The 21840-nt window shown below is 55.1% G+C and overlaps 1 protein-coding gene across 1 annotated transcript; it reads left to right on the forward strand.

Moving 5' to 3' along the window:
• Positions 1-19304: 19304 nt before the first annotated feature.
• On the forward strand, positions 19305-20793 carry GADD45G (growth arrest and DNA damage inducible gamma). The gene is made up of 4 exons (XM_034647166.1): positions 19305-19456; positions 19690-19791; positions 19906-20119; positions 20205-20793. The coding sequence occupies exons 1-4, from the start codon at positions 19404-19406 to the stop codon at positions 20313-20315; spliced, it is 480 nt and encodes a 159-aa protein (XP_034503057.1). The 5' UTR covers positions 19305-19403; the 3' UTR covers positions 20316-20793.
• Positions 20794-21840: the final 1047 nt, after the last annotated feature.

Consider the following 21840-nt stretch of genomic DNA (forward strand, 5'->3'; position numbering starts at 1 on the left):
GTGCCAGTGTGAGCCGCGTGAGGGCCGGCGGAAGTGTCACCTTGGTTATCCAGGGGATAAGCGGCGGTTTCCTGACTTCAGCAATGGAGAGAAATCAATAGATTCAGGGATGTTCGGGGACAGCGTGGACATGGCCCACCGGCTAAGCGGCAGGAGGAGGGGCTGTCCGGATTCCTTGCCAGGCTGCTGACCCCCAGGACCAGGAGTCCCCGTTCCCTTGCAGGGGGGACACTCGGCGTCCAAGGGGAGCAGGCGGTTGGGCTCCCAGGCAGGGCTCCGGCTGCAAAATCTCTCAGAAGGTTAAGAGGAAGCTCGGTTGTGAGGCATCGGCACGGGATTGCACATGAACATAAAAAAAAGTGCCCTGCAAAATCCAAACTTTCTATTCCCAGGATTCCCATGCAGCATGGGCAGCGTGCTCACCCGCCGACCTCCTGCTCCCGTGATAGGCATGCGCCGGAGTCCTATTTGACGCTCCTAGAAGAACAAACCCTAACAGCACCCTCGCCCGGCAAACGGCTCATTGCCGCAGATGGGGGTCCACAATGGGACTCCCCTCATGGTGTCTGAGTGGTCCGGGTGCAGCTGTCAGGTCTCCCCTGGCTCCTTCTCACGTCGGGGCACTGGACTGGCCCCCCACACCGTGTTCTCACACTTGGCTGGTGGGCAGGGCCGTCCATAAGCCTGTTATCCAGAAGCATGGGAATCATTCACAGTGGGGACCCCACAGTGCAGTACCAGGACGCTATCCCAGGGAACACCCAAAAGACAGAGTTCGGGAAGATGCTCACTGTGGTAGGGACAGCTCCAGGGGCCAGCCTGTCCCACAGTGGGGGGGGGCAGGTGTGCTGGACAGCAGGGGACAGCGGGGGTTTGGGGGGCCCTTCAGTCACATGGCATTTCCAGGAGAGTGAGAAGCACCTTGTGATTACAGCCCGAGCGACGGCTGTGCAGAGCAGAAGGAAAACACCATTGGCCCCAAGATGGAAATATGAGCCGTTTGTTTTCTCTGAAAAACTCTATTTTAACAATACATAGCCAGCTCTTACAATATGCAGAATTAGCAAAATGATGATAAGTGATATTTGCAAATTGTTTTATTTGGGGGGCAGTTATCTCTCTTGGATACATTCACACTGACCACAGCATTCATATAAAAAATGAGGTATTCTCCATTAGGTTTCTGTGTGTGTGTGGGATCCTATTACAGTCGGCTGTTATAAATACAGCCAGCACTTGAACAAGATGGGGTTGAGCCACGCAGGTCCGCTTACGTGTGGAGTTTTTTTAAATAGATACCCTATGGTCCAGTAAATGTACTTTCTCTTCCTTATGATTTTCTTTTCATTTTTTAAAATTTAAATTCAATTAGCCACCTTACGGTCCTCATGATTTCTTAACGATACTGTCTTCTCTGTGGCTGACTATCGTGAGAGTGCGGTGTGTAATACAACATACCGGGTATGCGTCAATTGTTGGTGGGATCCGTCAGGCTTCCGGTCAGCAGGGCTCTTAGTAGGTAGGTTTGGGGGGGCACCGAAGTGTCAAAAGCTTTGTTCTGGAATGTTCCCATGGGGCACCCACGTCTTCAGTGAACACGCTCGGTCATCCAGGGAGTGACTGGGGTAGATGCATAGTAGTCGGAGTGGGACGGGGTGAATGCGGGACACCTGCCGACTCAGGGCGCCTCTCTACCCGCCAGCCCTGCAACGGCCGCCCCACGTCGTGCCTCCCACTCGGCCATCACGGGCAGGAGCAGGTGGGCCTCGAACTCCTCTGCTAGGCTTGCTGGTGGCTCCTGCCCCGGCCTCCCCCATTCAGCCGAAGTCCCTGGGGAGACCGTATGGCCAGGGCCCTGCCATTCCTCCGTCCCCGGTGCTGACCCCACAGCGGCTCTGTGCTTCCACCGTTGCCCGGCTTGTGGGAGAATTAGTGACAAGTTTGCAAAGGGCGTCGAGGGCCAGATGCCAGCTTGAAAAAGCCTGCGTGTGTCCTGGGCTCTGTGGTTACAGCAGGCCTGAAGGTCACAGTCATCATTTTGGTAAATTCTCTTTTCCACTTCGCTAAATCCTATTTTGTTCCCTTGGAGGGAGGCCGGGCTAAGCATTAACCGCATTGTGGTTGGTCCACGGTATTTAAATTCCAGGCCAAGTTACTCATCATCTCATAGTTTCAGTGCCCGCTTCCCGCCTCCCCCAGGACAACTTGTTTCTGAGCTCCTTGCTTGTGTCGGCAACATTCACTCATTTAACTTTAAAAATAATCACGATATTAGTTAGAAATCTGGACGCAACAATCAGAAAACCTGCCCCTCTCCTGCCAAAACACATCTTCTATCTGCCCGCTGTTTTATGTGATTCACGGGCCTGCTCGCCTCTCTTGCAATGTTCGGAATTAGGTTTTTATTTCTCCAAAAGTGAGTGATTTCATTACTCGCAGGATATGGAGCCGTTGATTCTGGCTTGTTTTCCGAGGTCACTCAGGCCTGATTTCATGGGTGCTGATTTCATGGTCACATAGCATCTCGATGCAGAACGTGAGTCAGGAGCACGCGGGCGAAGACCAGAGTGGGGCAGTCCGGGCATCGGCGGGATGAGATGTCGCACCCGGAGGGCAAGGCTGCCCTTCCACCCTCGACCCACCCATGCTCGCTCATTCCCCCTTACATGCGTGTGCTCGCGTGCACAGACACACGCATGAACCCAGAGTGGGACCTTCTCATGGTGTTGTCCCAAAGCCTCCCTGCACCCCGTCCCCCCATGGCGCCCTCGCTGGGCTGCATGAGGCTCCACGCGGCCCCACCCCCTACAACGTGCCGGTCTCTGAGCTTGACCTCCATGGGCACCCAGCCCTCCCTCTCATGTCCGTCCTTCCGTCCTCAGCACATTCCTTGCCCGCAGAGCATAGTTGAAAATATTTGAATATTTTCAGACATGATCTCTTTAACAGAACTTGAAACAATAATATTGATATGGATATGTCATTGCATTCTAAATTTATGGTATCAACCTCTTGCAAAATAAATTATCTGAATGAAATGAGAAAACAGTTTTGGGAAATTTTATTAATTAAGGCACTAACCCTTTGGCAATTACTAACAAAATACATTGTTTCATAGCTGAGGTATATTGCATTAGTCTGCTCGGGCCACCACAGAACACCACAGACTGAGCACCTCAAGCCACCGACATTTGTTTCTCTCAGTCCTGGAGGCTGGGGGCCCGAGATGGAGGTGCCTGCAGATCGGGTCGCTGGTGGGCGCTCTCCCAGCTGCAGAGAGCTGCCCTCTGCCACGTGCTCGCACGGAGGAGAGAGGAAGCAAGCTGTGGCGCGTCTCTTCCCGTGAGGGCACTAACCCCACTACGGGGCCCCACCCTCATGACCTCTTGGAAACCTAATCACCTCCCAGAGGCCTGCCTCCAAATGCCATCCCATCCGGGCAAGGGCTTCCACGTGAATTGGGGGGACACAGTTCAGCCCATGGCACGTATGTAGCCCCTTCAAGAGCAGATAATTGCAGGCTGGCGAGCACTGTCCCTTGGGGAGCAGCTCCTCCTGTCTGGGAGGATGAACCGGTGCAAGCCCGGGTCCCAGCGAGTCCGTGGTCAGGTGTGCACATCTGTGCATCTGTCAGATGGGTGCACGTGTGCGCCTGGAGGCCTGCGGCGCGGTCAGGGCTGCACTGTCTGTAGAAAATCCACAGGCACGGGGCTGAACTGGGGTGCATGCCTGCAGTACAGTACCACACGAATGCATCTCAAGATGGTGATTTTGTGCACAGGAAGGCAAGCTGCGGAAGTTGCGCTAGTATACAAGGTAAAAAAAAGACGGTGCTGCAATGCGGTACCTTGTTCACGGGCATATACGTACGTAGTACTTCGATTGACGTCAGTTATATGGAATTCCAGCCAAAAATTATTATGGTATTGCTTTGGGAACTTGTTCAGATAATTGCAGTTAATCTCAATACTACATATGTGTGTATGACTGAAGGTCCATAAAATATATAAGCTAAACTGAAGAGAAGGGACATATCTATTCTATAAGTTTCTCCTTCAAGAAATGATAGATGTCTCACTATATAAGCTTTTTAATACTCCATCCAGTGAATATTGATCGTTTTCTTCCATAGACACTATGCGTTGCCTTTGGGATTATCTATGGGCATTTTATATAGTTTTGTTGTTGCTGCTTTTATTATTAATAGAATCTTTCCCTCATTTTAGCTTATAGTCTGTGATTGCTGTTATAGAAAAGCTATCACTTTTGACCCTTTAATCTGGTGTCTGATCATTTAATGCCTTATAAGAATTTTAAGATGATTCTCTTATGTTTTAAGTACATTGCTCCATTACCTTCCAATTGCGATCATTTTATTTCCTCCTTTTAAATAATTTTACATCTTTTTCCTGTTTCATTTATTTTTTTAATCTTAGGCATTGGCTAAAACTTCCAGAAAAATGTTAAATAATAGTGGCAACAGGCAATTTTGTTTTGTTTCTAATTAAAATGAGAATACGCCTGAAATATGATTTTGGTTGTTGCTCAAAGGTACGTAACGCTTTATTTTTTTACCAGCAGATATAAAATGTTATTATATTATTTTCAGAAAAATTTTTATTAGAAACACTTTTTACTAGACCTTTACCAGAGAAGTGTCAAAGACTGTAACATTAAATGCATCTTTCTCCAGATTAGGGTAGTTTTAATGCACAATTGGGCCACTAGGTGGTGCTGTGTCCCCGATTTTTGGATCCCCCAGCGTCAAATTACTGCTGAATCATTGTCATTTAGACCTTTCAAATTTAACCTGATCCTCAAACTATTGTCCTCCTTTCAACTTTCTCCAAAGTGGCCCTAAATTAAGAGTATGTTTTAGGGGGTCCTAGATGGCTCAGTCTGTGAAGCACGTGACTCTTGATTGTGGGGGTCATAAATTCAAGCCCCACATTGGACACAGAGTTTATTAGGAAAAAAAAGAAAAAGAAAAGAAAAAGAATATGCTTTGAAAAATGCTTCTTTTCTTTTCCTTATTTCATCAGTTTTATGGGGGGATAATTTACACACAATGAGACGCACCCTTTTTTTTAAAGATTTTTATTTTATTTTTATTTTTGGAGGGAAAGGGAGAGAGAATCTTAAGCAAACTCCGTGCTGTACGTGGAGCCCGACACAGGCCTCGATCCCACGACCCTGAGATCATGACCTGCGCTGAAACCAAGAGTTGGATGCCCAGCCGGCTGAGCCCCCAGGGCCCGAGATGCACGTGTGAATAGTGCAGACAGTTGTGATAAGTGCCTTAGTCTTGCAACCGCCCCTGGGTTGTAATGGAACACATCCGTCTGTCACCCCCGTGGGCCGTCTCCCGCCCTTCTGCAAGCAGTCCCCTCCCACGACCCCCAGCCACGGGTCTGCGTGGTCGCCACTTCTTCTCGTCCGGGAGTTCGTGGCGTGCCACGTGCCTTCTGTGCAGTCTGGCGTAGATCATGCAGGCTGGCATGTGACTCAGACAACAGTTCACATGAAGGTGGGGAGCTGGGCCTCTTGCTGGGCTCCATGCTGCCTCCCTCCCTGGGGGGAAGACGACGCGCCTGCCAGCCCGGGAGTGTGCCCGCCCCACGCCCCACCGTCGAACGCGGCTTGTAGAGTGTACGCGCTCCAGGGTGGGGGGGCTTTTCCCCTACAGCTGAAAGGGGGGCTGAGTTTGCCTGGCTCCCTTGTCAGGAAGCTCATGTCCTCTGTGCCGCTAACACGGGCTGTCACCCACTTCTCCTAGGAGACCTGTGGACCCTAATTGCGGTTGGGGTCACTGGAGAGCCGGGGAGACTGTGCAAGGCAATGCCTTTGCTCCCATCTCCGCGGTGCAGGGAACACTCCGAGCAAAGCAGACAGAGCCTCGTGGGCACGAGTCAGGACAGGCTGGTTACAACCCCCTTTCCCGGCGGTTTACACGCAACCCAAGTCCTATTTCTGTTACCGTTGCCGTGGACCGCACTGAAGAAGGAAGTTTCATCCGGCGAGGGCCTTCTTGACTCAGGGAGGGTCTGTCCCCATCCGGGTTCAGGTGAACAGCCGCAAACCTTTCCGTGTCCAAAGACGGGGTGGGATGTGGATGTTGTCAATGAGCCGCATTCCAGGGATGACGCAGTCGCACGCGTTCTGGACTGTGGCTTGCTGTCGGCAGAGTGAGAGGTCCAGGTGCTTGACACCTAGGAGGGGCCGGGGTCCTGCGGCAGCCCCGCTTGCTCAGGCTGACCCGGAGGCCGTGCCTGGCTGGCGCCTGTCCGGGGCGCAGGTGACCTCGCAGCAGGGGGTGGAGGCTCAGAACAGAGGCTACAGATTCACATGTGTGCTTCACACGCACTGGAACATGCTTCTGCGTGTTCACAAAAACGACCTGGCGTGGGCACGTCTCAGTGCGTCTCCTGTCCTCCCTGCAGCTCCCAGGCCGTAGGCTGCTCTGTGTGTCCTCAGTCCTGCTCTGGGGGCACTGCCTCCCCCACCCCGGCTCCGTCTGCTTACCGCACGAGCACGGAGCCACCCAGACTCAGCCAGTGGCCAAGCCAAAGGCGGTGGCCGCGGGGGCTCTGGGCCAGAGCGTCTGGGCCCTCTGTGCCCCCTTCATCTCTCTTCTGTGCCTTTGTGGGTCCAAACATGGCTGTGGGCATCAGATGTGAATTAGTGTTTCCCAACACTTCCCAGTGCTGCGGCCGAGATCGTATGTATACATTCAGACCAGAACCATAGGCAACGCTCCCCCAATCTCACACCCCTAAGTGAGCCACACAGTTCAGGGTGGACAGACCCCTGCCCTCAGCCGAAGGCTTCCAGCATTTAGAAGTAATCAGGAAGGTGCTAGAGGAGACTGTCTTGAACGTGCACAGGGTCTGCAGAAGGCCGCCCTGCCCTGCGGATCGCAGCGATCACATAGCCTGCCCGGCCCTGGGGGACAGAGGCCTGGAGTTGGGAGCCGGCAGCTGGCCTCAGCCTCCGATTGTCCCCTGGCCGTGACCCGAGCAGCTGCCACCGCGGTCACCCTGTTACTTCTGCTTAGTTTGGCCCAATTTCCATCAATAAAAGTTCCACCAGAGCGTGTGCCGCATTTGGGGTGAGGGCTGTGTCCCGGTGGTGACATCTGGGTCCTGAGTAGCTAGGGGGCTGCGGGGGAGGAGGGGCCCTGCTCCCCCTCTCACCCCTGCACATTCTCTGGACAAGCCTCACACTGCAGACGACCTGGGCTTCAGGTCACGTTCCTGGCTGGCTGAGGCTGTCTGACGTGGATGTTTGCAATCCTCACCCCAAGGGAGCAAGAGCCTCCGTCCCTGCATGGCGACAGGCTTTCTCCGGGTCTGCTGGTGACCGTGGGGCCCTGCATGGGTGGGGGATGCTCCGTCACCCCACAGAGCGGCCCCGGGCTTGGCCGCGTGGCCCCTCACCCTGCTACTGTCAGCTCCAGAGACTGCCGCTGAAATCCCTTCACGCCTCTGCTGCCTTTGGGGGACCCCTTCTCCCCAGAGCCCGGCTTCGACGTCAGAGGGTGTCAGGATTGCTGTCAGACTCCCAAGTTTCCGTGCTTCTCAGACTGGGGCAGGGGTCAGAATCCCGGGTCAGAATCCCCGGGAGGCTGTGTTATGAGGCTGACGCCCCTCCACGAGCCTCGTTGAGAAGTGCTGTCCTCTGCAAGTGAACCCCTTTCAGTGTTGGGCTGGGAGACATGTGGGACATTTGTCCCTCTAGCCTGTGTCCCGCAGAACCCAGACGTTGTGGTCCATCAAAGGGTTTGCGGCCATGTACGTTTGGTATCCGCAGCCTGCAAAAGCTCTTTCAGAACTTGGAGAAGCACTGTGACAAAAGTTTGCTAAACCCCGTAGCACTGCTCCAGGCTTTTCCTGAGCCAGCACCGCCCAAACCTGTTTGAAAACGGAGCAGGTCCGTGGCCACCATCCCTTCTGCCCCGGGGTGGGGTTCCATCGGGTATTAGTCGCCCCTTTGGAAATGCTTGCTGACCTCACAGAGTTCAGCCGTGGCAGGGAGGACCCCCGTCCTGGCAGCGAGGACCTCTGAGCTCTGAGCTGACCTCCCCGGGTGACACTGGCTTCTGAGGGCTGGGGAGGGTAGTGGCCACACCGTGGATAGTCACACAGTCTCGGAGCCTGCTCTCGGCAGGTTCTGGCACATGCTGTTCCCTGCACACCCCCAGGTTTCTGGGTCACGGGGTCCCAAATGGGATTGTATGCCGAAGGTTTGTTCCGCTGTCTGGCAGGGCCATGTGGACTGGGGGTGGCCGGCCTTCTGCTGGGGTGACATGTGTGTGTCACAACACACACAAAGCCACAAACACAGAATCATCCCCGGCACAGAAACATAGCCGCTCAGGCTGCTGTCGTGCCCTGGAGGAGACCCGGGGTCGTGGGCCCAGTGCTGCGTCCCGGAGGGGACGTGGGTGGGTGGGCCACTGGGGTCACCGGGTCTTCCCTTTCTGCAAGGACCCTGGCAGGATGGCTTTGTGGGAGGAGTGGCCTCGGCGGAGAGCCTGGGGCTGCTGGGAGAGGGGCCTCGTCTCCCGCCCCCGCTGATGTCTTTGCTGGTGACGTGGTGAGTCCTAGGCCCCCTGTGAACATAACCAGTGTCTCTTAGGGAACTCTCCATGTACAGAGCTCGGGGGAAACTTCCACCCGCGTTTCAAGGCTCCCCGGGACAAGGTGACCGGCACCTGCAGGGTGTGAAGAGGCCTCACGTGGGAGGTCTCAGTATAGCTCAGGAATTGGGAGCTTTGGGCAGGGTGTGCGTGCGAAGAGCCGTCTGGTTGGGGCCCGAATGGCGTCAGGCCCACCTGCACAGGCCCTGGGCCCCCGCTGGGTCCCAGGTGCACACGCCAGTGGCCTCCGTCTGTGGAGAGCAGCACTCGGACAAGCGTGGCCCCATCTCACTCACAGAAGCAAGTGCTGTGTATGTGTTCGGAGATAAGCCAAGGTGAGTTTCATCTTGCTGCACACTTCTGACCACATATCGGGAGAAGGTTCTCTCCCTTCCCCTCCCAGAATTCATTCCGTTCATCCCTCACTCCTAGAAGCAGCCCTGCACCTGGGGGGCGCTGGCCTGGCTTGTACCCCCACCCCCTCACATCTTCCCTGTTCCTCTGTCCTGGGTCTGGTCTGCGTCACCCCCTGAGCAGGGGTCCCTGACCTGCTGTACGGAGGGAATTCCTCACCCCCCTGGAGTGAAGCACTTTCTTCATCCAGTCCCACAGTGGACGGGGGGTGATCGAGGGCTGTGTGAGGCATGAAGGTCAAGCTGTTTGCCATGGAGGTGAAGGCGTCACTGGCAGGAGAGGAGGGAGATCAGGAACCTCCCTGGGGGCCTGGGCAGAGGTGCGGGGTGGGGGCAGCAGGAGCACAGGAGGCTGAAGCTGGTTGGAGAGCATGGCGGGCTGCAGGGTCTTTGTCAAGCTGACACCTACCATAGAAGCCATCCAGGTGGCCAACAGACACGTGAAAAGATGCTCAACACCTCTCATTGTCAGGGAAACGCAGATGAAAACCACAGCGAGATCCCACCTACACCTGTCAGAAGGGCCATCGTCAAAAAACCCCAAGAACTTAGTGTGGACAAGGATACGGAGAGAAAGGAGCACTGATCCACTGTTGGTGGGAATGCAAACTGGTACAGCCACTGTGGAAAACAGTATGGAGGTTCCTCAAAATGTAAAAATATCCATACCATATGATCCAGTAATCCCACTGCTGGGTCTTTCAGTCCCAAAGAAAATGAAAACACTATTTCAAAAAGATACGTGCACCCTTCCATTTATTACAGCATTATTCACCACAGCCAAGATATGGAAGTAACCCAAGTGTCCATCAATAGATGAATGGATAAAGAAGAGGTGGTGTGCACGCACACACACACACACACAGAGGCACGTGCACACACACGCACACCCCCCCCCACAGAGGCACGTGCACACACACACACAGAGGCACGTGCACACACACACACACACAGAGGCACGTGCACACACACACACACAGAGGCACGTGCACACACACGCACACACCCCCACACAGAGGCACGTGCACACACACACACAGAGGCACGTGCACACACACACACACACAGAGGCACGTGCACACACACACACACACACACAGAGGCACGTACACACACACACGTACACCCACACAGAGGAATATTCTGCAGCCGGAAACAGGATGAGATCTTGACAGTTGTGATGTGGATGGAACTACATACAGCGTATTGTGCTTAGTGAGGTAAGTCAGACAGAGAAAGACAAATACTATATGATTCCACTCGTATGTGGAACCTCAAAAGCAAAGCAAATGAATAAACAAACAAGCAAAAAGCAGAAACAGACCCATAAAGACAGAGAACAAACTGACAGTCGCAGGAAGGGAGGTGGGTGGGGGGATGGGCAAGGCAGGGGAAGGGGAGTGGGAGGTCCTGGCTTCCAATGACGATGACTAGTCACGGGGATACAAGGCGCAGCGTGGGGAGTGCCGTTGGCAGTACTAGGATAATGTTGCACGGTGACGGGGGGCACTTGTGGGGAGCACCGTGTAACGTGCAGTCACCATGCTCTATGCTGGACACTAATGTAACATTGTGTGTCAACTATACTCAAAGAAAGCAATGTTTACAGAGTTTAACGTGGGTGCAGGGGAACTAGTAAACATGCCCTGTCTATCCAGAACAGCGGGGTGTGTGTGTGTGTGTGTGTGTGACGTGTAACAGAACTAACCACTGTCCTTAGTCAGATGGCTGGGGTCTGCAGCCGAGTTTTCTCCAGCAGACGCTCTGAGTTTGCAGCTGTCACTGTGGGCCAAATGGCTGCAGTCTACTCACGAGTCAGAAAGGACAAAATAGTACCTTTATGTTGGAGAAGCCTGGCAAACTGCCTTGGTCAGAGGACCACCGACATGGGACCATGAATAAGAACAGACCCATCAGAGCTGGTGTGACACCTGTCTGGGAGGACACGGCATCCCCAGAATTGAATCACAAGGGAGCCTCAGATGGACCCGCGTGGCAGGATAGCCTACAACGTGAGAGACCTGAGCCTGTAAGATGTCAGTACACGTCCGTGTCACAGAGCAGACCCCAGAACGGTTTCAGATCACAGGAGACAGAGGAGTGTGTGGCTGTGACCCTGGCCCCCTTGCCCTGGCACAGACATCACCGGGACAGTTGGTGAAATCGCACTGTGGCCCGTAGGAAAACCAGTTGGCAGAAAGCCAATCCCGTGTGAGCCTGGGCTGGGAAGCGCCTTCTTTGCTGGCCAGAGGAGGTCAGGTGACCGAGGGAGATCGGGAATGCTGGTCCACAGACAAAGGGGAGAGTGGCTCGAGGGGACAGCAGCCTGCCACCTCACCCTTTCTTGGGCTCAGAGGACTTTGGACAAATGGCCATGGCCTCGATGAGTCTTGAGGTTATGAACCCAGCCTGGGTGTCCATGTCCACGTCTGTCCAGCGGCAGCCCTCCGGGTGCCTCAAACCTCCCAAGCCCACCGGGGTCCAGAGCAGCCGCCACACGGCTCCGGGCTCGCAGTTCGTCCCTCCTGTCCCCATGCCCTGCCACACCGCCCACCACGCAGTGTCCTCGTGCTTTTCCTGCTGCCCGCCCCCGCCCGGACCTCTTGCCTGGCACGTGTCTGTCACCCTGGCCCTGGGCTCCCTAGCAGCACAGCGCACACTGCCCCATGTTACCGTTCGGGGCTCTGTGTGTCTGACGAGCTCCAGGGGGAGGCTGATGCTGCGGGCGGGGGACACACTGAGCCGCCGGGGTCTGTGGGGCCATCGGGCTGGAGCTGTGTCCCGTGGTGATGGAGGAGAGAGAGTGGGCTCACAGGTGTGAATCGGGGGTGCGCCAGCCTGTGGAGCTGCCCTCATCTGGAATGGACATCGTGTGGGGTATTGTGTGTCTAAAATTGACAGCATTTTGGAAAATGTTGCCTTCTAGGGTCCTTCAAATTTCAATTTGCCCATGAGTTTGCAAGAAAGAGATAATCCATATACTCAGGTCATGTGGCTGCTGAAGGGAGCTCAGAACGCCGAAGGATGTGGGGAGTGTCAGAGCATCCCTAATTTGAAAGGGCGCAGGTGCCCCATGCCTGGCTGAGCGCTGTTGGGCCGTGTCTCAGGGGAGCTGCTCAGGGGAGTCCGGGTCCGACCCACGGTGGGGCAGCACGAACCTGAGGTTTGCAGGAGGTCCGGGGGGGTTGTCCAGAAATCCCAGCTCCATCTGTGTGACCCAATCCTCACTTTTCCCATCTGTATAGTGGGCGGGTGCATCACCACTGACACGGCGTTCCTGGGGGGGTCAGTTCTGCTCCCCCCATGTTGGTGGTTCCCACAGCCTATGACTGCGGCAAACTTTACAGAAGCATGCTCTAGGCCTGCCTACCTTCTACCCCATGGTTCAACACATGGATTGGAGAGCAGGCTCGGAGCTCCTTGCTGTGGGGGGTTTGCTGCTTCTGCGTGTTATGGGCAGCTCGTGGCCAGAGCCTGCCGGCCCCCAGCATGGAAAGCATGGAAAGGTCTAGGTTGAAGGGAAGAGGCTGCTTTTCAGAGCTGGACGCTGTATTCTTTTTGACCACAAGATGGCATGCTGCAGTCATGATATCCAGACAGGCACCAGGGGGCGGGGCTAAGAAGAGCCAGTTTTGAAAATTTTTTACTTAGTTAATTTCCTTGTCCTTCGTGGACCAAATGGTTTGCCCCAAGGCTCTAGAAAGGGTTTTACAGGGAAGTTTGTCTCTCCCCTCTTTGTGACGAGCTCCAGACAGCTGGTCTGAGTTCCGAGCCACAATTTGCCACCCCCTGGCTGTGTGACCTCAGATAAGTTGCTTACCCTCTCTGTGCCCATGTTTCCTTATCTGAGAATGTTAACAATCGTACTGACCTAATAAGGTCATCATGAGGATTCAGTGATGTTTTTAAAGTGCTTGGAATCATGCCTGACATATGGCAAGCGTTACAAAGTTCTGGTAAATAAAACCGTAACACGAGTACCACTAATAATGGCATACTCGAGATTCACTCCACTCTTTTCAAATGGATGCAATCCAACACTGAAAAATGGAATGGGGGCGCCTGGGTGGCTCAGTTGGCTAAGCGTCTGCCTTCGGCTCAGGTCATGTTCCCACGGTCCTGGGGTTGAGCCCCACGTCAGGCTCCCTGCTCAGGGGGGAACCTGCTTCTCGCTCTCTCTCTGCCCCTCACCCCCTGCCTGTGTGCTCTCACTCTCTTCCTCTCTGTCAAATAAAATCTAAAAAAAAAAAAAAAGAAAGAAAAATGGAATTGCACCTACAAGATTCTCAAAAATAGGTTGGGTGTACTTAAATATTTTGAATTTCTAGAATTCCCAATTATATAAACAGTGGAAACAATTTTCACAATTTATTGCTGTAAGTCACTTCTGGGAAGTAGACATTTTCGCAAAGGGGGAGTGAGAGAGTTTTATCCATTGCCTCTCGCTGAAACGCACCTCTCGGCCACCCATGCGTCTCTGGGAAGGTGCATCCTCAGGTGTTTGGTGGCCTTGCCCCCTTCCTGCCTCTANAAAAAAGAAAGAAAGAAAAATGGAATTGCACCTACAAGATTCTCAAAAATAGGTTGGGTGTACTTAAATATTTTGAATTTCTAGAATTCCCAATTATATAAACAGTGGAAACAATTTTCACAATTTATTGCTGTAAGTCACTTCTGGGAAGTAGACATTTTCGCAAAGGGGGAGTGAGAGAGTTTTATCCATTGCCTCTCGCTGAAACGCACCTCTCGGCCACCCATGCGTCTCTGGGAAGGTGCATCCTCAGGTGTTTGGTGGCCTTGCCCCCTTCCTGCCTCTATGTGCTGTCGGAGATCTTATCTCGGTCATTCCAGAGTTAACCTCGCAGGGCAGTGCGGCCACTGCCTCTCAGCCACAAACAGACCAGAGTCAAACAGCAGGACGAGCCCCTCAGGAGTCAAAGGTCATGCTCCAGCCTCCCCCTCCCTGGAAGCACAGCCCCGCGGATGTCTGGCTTCTAGATCTGTTACCATATGGCCACCAATCGCTCGGCACAATGCCCAATGCCCTAGTCACGTGGATGCCGTCTGGCGCTGAGGCTGCCGTCTGTGAGAGGTTTGAATTTGTCTTACAGACATCAAGTTGTAGAAAGTTTAACTGCAGAAAAGTACGGAGAAAAAGATAAACAATCTTGTATAATCACAGCCCGGCACCACAGCCGTGATTTCTGGTTGGATGGCGCGTGTAGTGACAGCAGGGGCGCCAAGGGCTTACGCATCCTGCAATCGTACCGTTCTGCCTCTCGCTTCTCTGCATCGTGTCTGAGGCTTTATCCTGCCACGGGATACTCTTCAGAATATCTTTTATGGTCACATAGGTTTGTTTAGGGCAACCCCATGATGTACCACCCGCCTCTGCAGTGCCTTCTGTTTTTCAGTATCGGGGGGAATGTGGCAATAAACATTACCTTACAACACACACTTTGGGGAATGCACTTTTTTTTTTTTTAAGATTTTATTTATTTATTTGTCAGAGAGAGAGTGAGCACAAGCAGGGGGAGTGGCAGGCAGAGGCAGAAGCCGACTCCCGGCTGAGCAGGGAGCCCGATGTGGGACTTGATCCCAGGACCCAGGGATCATGACCGGAGCCGAAGGCCGATGCTGAACCGACTGAGCCCCCCAGGCGTCCCGGGGGAATGCACTTGTTTAGGAGAACATAGGAAAAGTAGATTTAATGGGTTGATGAGCAGGGACTCTTTTCACCTTATGCTTTACATCATGCACTAACGTTTTGTTCAAGGTCAAAGCTAAGTAAGCAGCAAACCCCAGCTCTGAGCCTCTTCTGCTAACTGCACCTCCAATGTCATGCTTCCTTTTCTGGGTATTTCGACACTTACTCTGAATGATCTTTCAAGAACCTTAAGGAGGAGTTTCGGTTCGGAAGTTCTNCTTCGGTTCCGAAGTTCTGTGGTTCTATTCACCTGTCATGTGCTGTCCGTTAACGACCTTAGGAGGGTGACCACGGTGCCCAGGCTCACCGCTGGCTGCTAGAGGACAGGCTTAAGCACCAGCTCGAGTGCCTACAGAGACTGGATGGGGGCTCAGCGTGCCAGCAGGCCAATGTGACATTTGGGACGTGTCTAGGGTGACACGGACAGTGGCTACCATCCACTCCCACCTATATAAACAAGTCAGACCAAATTTGCAAGCCTTCTTAGCACACTGCCCCCCAAACCAAACTGGAGTATGGGCCAAATGGTGACCCGGTGTGACCTCTAGACACTCCCAGTGATGTTCATGAAAGGCAAAAGGCAAAGGGCAGATCTTTTCATGGGGGGGTGGTGGAGCCCAGGCTCAGAAGACTTGGCGCTTGGCCATGTCAGGAAGGACGGCACACGTGTGGCTTCTCGGAGGTGGGGGGTTTGTGGCTGCAGTGAGAGCTGCCGGGTTATGACATGTGTCACACATCATTGCTGACTCATGGTGGGGAAAGTGTCAAGTGCAGGAATGATTTGCCCCCACCCCCTGAGGGGCCTCAGGGGGCTTCACTGAGCCAGGAGAAACTGCTCCTTCCAGAAACCCCTCTCGACACAGGGGCTGACCACACATGTCCGGCTTGCACTCCGTGGGGATTTCCCTTTCTCCGTTTCCCGCTCCCATCTCAGCGGCCCTCTGAAGCCTCCGCACTCACTGACCTCACAGCTCCCCGGGTGTGGCAGTGGGTGGGGACGCCGCTGCTCTGTGCCCATCAGACGCGGGGACGCAGTGGAGGTGCTGCGGCTGGGTTTTAGGTCACAGGCGTGCATCTTGCACAAAGATGGGGTTTCTTGTTTGGAGGTAATGTGGTGTCACCAACTCAGGCCCACACTGCCTTCTGTGAGTTCCTGGGAAAAATTCATACTGTTCCTGAATCCAGGAGGCCTGTCCTGCCTGGTGGATGGGCTGGACAAAGGGGTGGGGCTGGGATAAAAGGAGCCACAGGACCCTTTGCTGCTCCAAGAGCCCCGGGCCGACATCGGAGACACAGTCCTACACAGTATGGGACACAAATGGTGCTTACGCTATTTGAGCTCACCTTTTAAGAACCTGTCCCCTTTATTTTGCTTTTCAAACTTGTGTCTTTATGAAGTTTGCAAAAGCCCCAAAGGGGAGAAGTGGGTAATGAAGGAACAGAACAGCTGGGTGTCCTCAGAGGGGTGTAAGGGACTGTGGGGGAACTGCAGGGAAGTTGCCCATCTGGGGGTCCCCCCAGCTGATGGTTACTTGGGGTGCGGGGGGGGGACTGCAGGCACATGGTGGCCAAATCTTCCCATTTTCCAAGAGAAGCTGGAAATGCAGATTTTTATGTAAGAGCTGCTGGTTTTGAAAGGTGGCTCTGCCTTTCTCCCTGAGACAAGCCAGAGGCCAAGGGAACCTGCCTGTAGGAGACACAGAGCTCAGAGTAGCCCGCCCATGTCCTACAGCCTCTGGTGGGCTTGCTATGCAATGACACTTTGCTCCCTCCTATAGCAAATAGTTTGAGAAAATGCAGCAGGGAATGTCTCCTAAGCCTTCTTGCTTACTTGAAGCCAGTTCTTTCCATCCCCCAGGGAGCGGTAATCCACTAGCATTTTAGCAAGGCCACGAGAAAGAATGTGTTAGCAAAAACACTTAAATAACATTTCCAAAGGGTTTTTCAAACAAAGCATCCCTGAGGATGTGGCTAATAAACTCACTCCCACCCACATTATTAAAGTTCAGGGGAAGGTTTGGGGTGAGGTCCCAGGGAGTTTGAATGACATCACAGCATCCAAGGACTTGGGGCTCCAACAGGCTCAGACACTGGCTGAATGCAGTTTTGGGGTGAGGCCATGTTGTCTAACTCAGGGCAGGTGACCCGGGACAGGGTGCAGGCATTCCCTATGCTCTTCCTGTAGTCTGCCCAGTAGACGGGAATCGGCAGACCCAGTGGCTTCTGCATTTGTCCAGACTGCAAGGTGGTGGTGGTAGGGTCTGGTGGAGGCTGAATTTGCTTCCAGATAAAATGTTTCTTTCCCAATTGAGATGAGAGCTTGGCTGCCTTTTGGACTGACTAATAAATCCATGTGAAGCCATATCCTATGTCAGAAAGGTGGTTTTCCTGAAATTGAATACCTTAAAAATGTGAGCAAAGTAGAACGGCCTCAAGGGGTTGTCAATCAGCCCTCTTCCTGCAGTTTGCGTCAGCACCAGCTGGAAATGTTGCCCCCTGTCCCCCCCTTCCACCCCAGTGAGGGCTATCCTGGTGGCCTTCCTGTAGGAGGAGGGGCTAAGACCTGGTGAGCCCACAGATTGATATTGTTATAAATGGAGGGGCGGGGTAAGATGTGAAATAAGTCCTATTTGCAACATTTCCTGCAGATGTGGAACGAATACATTTTAAGAAAATTTGATACATAAGGAAGAGCGATACCTACACCTCAGTCACTTAGAAATAAATACATTTTATCCAATCCAGGCACACTGTCATTTCCCAAACCACCAGTACAGACAGAAAGGAAGCAGCAGTATATGGACGAGGCAGGTGCACCTGGGATGTCAGGGACGTTAGGTGAGCAAACACTAGCTTCTGGGATTCCAGAAAGCGGCCCCGACTGCAGCTTCCAAGTCCACTGGGAGGCGCAGGACACCAGCTCACTGGTCTTACTCTCTGTCCCTGTCCTGCAGCTGAGCCTGGGCTTGCCTAGAACCACCCCCCGCCTCCCCCCCACGCCGCCCCGCGCTGTCCCGTCCAGGCTCCTGGCCGCACTTAGGAAAGGGGGCCATGAAGGGCACCCCAGCCCAAGTTTCCAAGTAGCGGGGAGAGAGGCAGACACCCAAAGTGATGCTCTCTGTGGGGAAACGGTCTGAACGTGCTGGCTTACGGGGTCCAAAATGGTGACATCACAGCACTTCTGTTCAAATCTTCTAGTTTTATTATGCTATAATTAGAAAACTAACTTTTATATATGTATATTTAGGTAATTCGAACATTTCAAAATAGCGTAAGAGATACGGGCTCTGCCTCCATCAGTGCTGGGTCGGAGTCTCCTTTTGTCCTCACCTCCTTCCCGTGTAGGTTTTCCTCTGGCTTCCATGAACGCGCAGCTGGGATGGGGCTCAGCGGATCCGCCAGGACCGCTCGGTGATGGCAGAGCCCGAGGCTAGCACCCTGGACGCCAAAGCAATTGGAGATAGGGGTGGCCCGAGTCTTTCTGGATAGCCTGTAGATGGCGCCTCGGGAAAGGGATTCCGAGGTGCGTACTTCAAGCTCCTGGGGACAAGAGACCCCCGGTCTCCGCGCAGCGCACCTGGCTGCGTAGACTGTGCGGCTGCCGGTGCGAGGACCCGGGAGCGAGGGAGGGGGGATTGCATGCAAACGGACCGGTCGTGCAGGGCACCGGTGCAGGGGATGCGCACTGAAGGGCGCAGGAGCCGCAAGTGGCCCGACCCCCACGCGCCGGGTAGCCCCGCGACCCCCACGCGCGGCGGGGCCCTACCCACCCCACCCTGCGGCAGGTGGACAGTGTCGCTATGAAGAGAAAGCCTCGATTGTCCCTCCTGCAAACCGCCACACGCCAGACCTCCGCTATTGTGCGCTCTCCATAGAAATGCAAACGAGCCGCGTGCGCCGGCCGCAATCTGCTCGCGCGTCCCAGCGCCCCGCGGCGCCGGGCTGCGGGCGGGGAGGTCGGCTCGGACCCTCCAGCGCGGCAAGGTCGGGGCGCTGAGCTTGCGGGGAGGCCTTGCCGGCGCGCTCCGGATCGCGCTGTCGCTGGAAGGGGCTGTGGCCAGGCTTCTTGCAAGCTTAAAGCCCGCGCTGGGTGTTTTTACTTTAAGTTCCGGTTTAAAAGCAACAGTCTCATAAACTTTCAATTAAAAGTAAAGAAACAAATAGAAAGGTAGAGACAAAAATAAATGCAAAAAAAATCTTAATTTCCCCTAAGGGGCATTTTATAAATTGCGGCGTCCTATTAGCAAGCAAGGTTTTTTTTTTTTTTAACTTTTTCCTTTTAAGGACTTAAAAAAACAAAAAGGCGAGTGAAATCTGCAGGCTCCAGTCTGCCTGGTAACACCCCGACAAAAGCGGCAGATTTGAGGCATTGTCATCCCCCGCACCCCTCCCCACGTGGCCTTCTGGCACGAGCCGCGGCGGCCGCCTCATTTGCATCAGAAAGCGGGAGCCGGCCAATGGGCGCGCAGCCTCGCGCCAGCTGGCGGCGCCGCGGCCGGGCCTATAAAAGGGTGCGCGGCGGGCCGCGGCGCACTCGCCAGCCTTGGGCCTGCCTGGCTGCCTCGGCTTCCCCGTCTTCCCAATCCCCGCCGCGTCTGCGCCGCTCGCTCCTTTCGTGGATAACTAGCTGCTCTCCGACTGAACCATGACTCTGGAGGAAATCCGCGGCCAAGATACGGTTCCCGAAAGCACCGCCAGGTGGGTCGGCGCCGGGCGCCGGACGTCTCGGGGCGCGGGGAGCCGGTCCCTGTCCTGGCTGCAGCTGCTCGGGCGGCCGCCTTCGGGGCCCGCCGGGACGGGGAGCCGCTGGGTGGGAGCTGGGCACCGGGAGCGCATCCCCGGGGCCGGGGCGGCCGGGGTGTGTCTTCGGGGTTGGGGATTCCGCCGCGCCTTCTGGCCGGTCCCCGCTCACCGCGCTGGCTCGTCCGCAGGATGCAGGGCGCCGGGAAAGCGCTGCACGAGCTGCTGCTGTCGGCGCAGCGCCAGGGCTGCCTCACCGCCGGCGTCTATGAGTCCGCCAAAGTCTTGAATGTGTGAGTGTGGACGCGGACCCGGGTGGGGCCACCGGGGGCGGCGGGGAGACGGCGGCGGGGGGCCCCCTCCGGGCTCGCCGCCCTGCCCTCACCACCCGGTCCCCGCCTGCACAGGGACCCCGACAACGTGACCTTCTGCGTGCTGGCGGCCGACGCGGAGGACGAGGGCGACATCGCGCTGCAGATCCACTTTACGCTGATCCAGGCGTTCTGCTGTGAGAACGACATAGACATCGTGCGCGTGGGCGACGTGCAGCGGCTGGCGGCGATAGTGGGCGCCGGCGACGAGGCTGCAGCGCCGGGAGACCTGCACTGTATCCTCATTTCGGTGAGTGCCGCCTCCGCCCCGGCGTCGCCCCGCCGCGGCCAGCGGCCAGCGGCCAGCCAGGCTGACCTCTGCGTTCTCCCCGCAGAACCCCAATGAGGACGCGTGGAAGGACCCCGCCTTGGAGAAGCTCAGCGTGTTCTGCGAAGAGAGCCGCAGCGTCAACGACTGGGTGCCCAGTATCACCCTCCCCGAGTGACAGCCCGGAAGGGGCCTTGGTCTGATCGACGTGGTGACGCCCCGGGGCGCCTAGCGCGCGGCTGGCTCTGTGGATGCGCCCTCGGAGGGCGCAGGACCGGAGTGCTGAGTGGAGAGCTGCGAGGAGGGGCGGTCCCTGCAGGAGGGGCCCGGCGGCGGCAGGGGCGGGCTGGCCCCCAGCCCGGGACTCTGCGAGTGTGGGGAGCGGCTGCTTGCCGGGGAAGGCCGGAGGCGGGCCGTCGGCCGCGGGGCCGGGAAGGACGGACCGGCCGGGCAGTCGTGACTCAGCAGCCTGCGCTCTCGACAGGAAGGAGGGGAAAGGCCAGGCGGGCGAGGCCTGGACTCGGACAGTTGCAGGAGCTCTGATGGACTGAGCAGCCTGCACCGCTGTTTCAAAGAGGACGGGGCGATGCTCCGGTTTCTAAAGGGATATGCTGCTGCAGCTTTGAATTGTTTTGCAATAAACTTACCGAAACAGACTTATTCTCTTTATTGAGGGTAGGAGCTTCCCGTCTGAGGGGGTGGTGGTTTGCAGGGTTCCAAGTGCTTTTTGAAGCCCCGGACTGGGACCGGATGGCACCTACTCCGTCTTCCTGTGGGGCTGAGTTACAGGCTCCCAGGCGCTGGGAGTGGGGGAGGGGACGCAGAACTGGAGCCCTGCTCCCACCTCTCTCTTTTTAGGGAGATTTTTCAGCTTGCAAGACAGGAGCATACTTGAGATAAGACATCAGTGCAGCAGCTCAAGGCTGGCCCTCCAGCCTGATAACAGCGGCCTCTCCCTCCCCTCCCCCTCTGCTCCCCGCAGCCCCCTCCTTTCTGACAGCTGCTTATCAGAGCAGCGCCAGGATGCTGGTGGCGCCCTCCTGCACAATGAGCGCGGCCTTCTGCAGGCGCTGCCCTTTGTGGTCCCTGAGGATGGTGTTGGCAGAATGCTCGCAGGAACCTTTTCCTCTTACGGCAATGTCACCGCGGTATTAATACCGTGTATGACATGATGACTGCATTTAAGTATGAGTCATCACTTTGTCATAGCTGTGATAGAACTTCAAAGATCTGAGCAAAAATGGGAAGACGGTGTCCACACCAATGTGGTGAGCAATTGTGAGTGGAGCCAGCCTCTGCTACCTGCTATTCTAAGGGCTCTCTGCCCACAGCCGAATTCTGCAGACTGCTGCTCTTACAACCCCATTCGAAGACTTACGGGGGGGAGGGGAAGAATTTACATCTTTTCCACGAAGACTTTCTTTGAGAAATATCTAGGGGGAAGTGTCCCGAGTGAATCAATCTTTTTTATTAGGCTAGTATGTCTGGACTGAGCCTCTGTGCTTGACCGGAAGCCGGTCCAGCAGGGGAAGAGTGCGGGGCTGGCATGCTGTGGGCAGGCTGGCCGGCAGGCCAGGGAGCCTTCTGGGCAAAGGCGGGGTGCTGTGTTGTTTTTCTACCAAGAAAATTCTACTGATTTACCAGCAGTCCTAGGTGGCTGATTCACCCTGTTGGGCTCCACTTTTTAAAATTCTCTCCAAATC

This window comes from Ailuropoda melanoleuca, chromosome 17, assembly GCF_002007445.2.
Source record: "Ailuropoda melanoleuca isolate Jingjing chromosome 17, ASM200744v2, whole genome shotgun sequence".
NCBI lineage: Eukaryota > Metazoa > Chordata > Mammalia > Carnivora > Ursidae > Ailuropoda > Ailuropoda melanoleuca.

Bases quoted from the DNA above. Each gene is read 5' to 3' on its own strand.
- GADD45G (XM_034647166.1), top strand. From the start codon at position 19,404: ATGACTCTGGAGGAAATCCGCGGCCAAGATACGGTTCCCGAAAGCACC. The intron at 19,457-19,689 runs GTGGGTCGGCGC...GCTCGTCCGCAG, and splicing joins GTTCCCGAAAGCACCGCCAG to GATGCAGGGCGCCGGGAAAG. The intron at 19,792-19,905 runs GTGAGTGTGGAC...CCGCCTGCACAG, and splicing joins TCCGCCAAAGTCTTGAATGT to GGACCCCGACAACGTGACCT.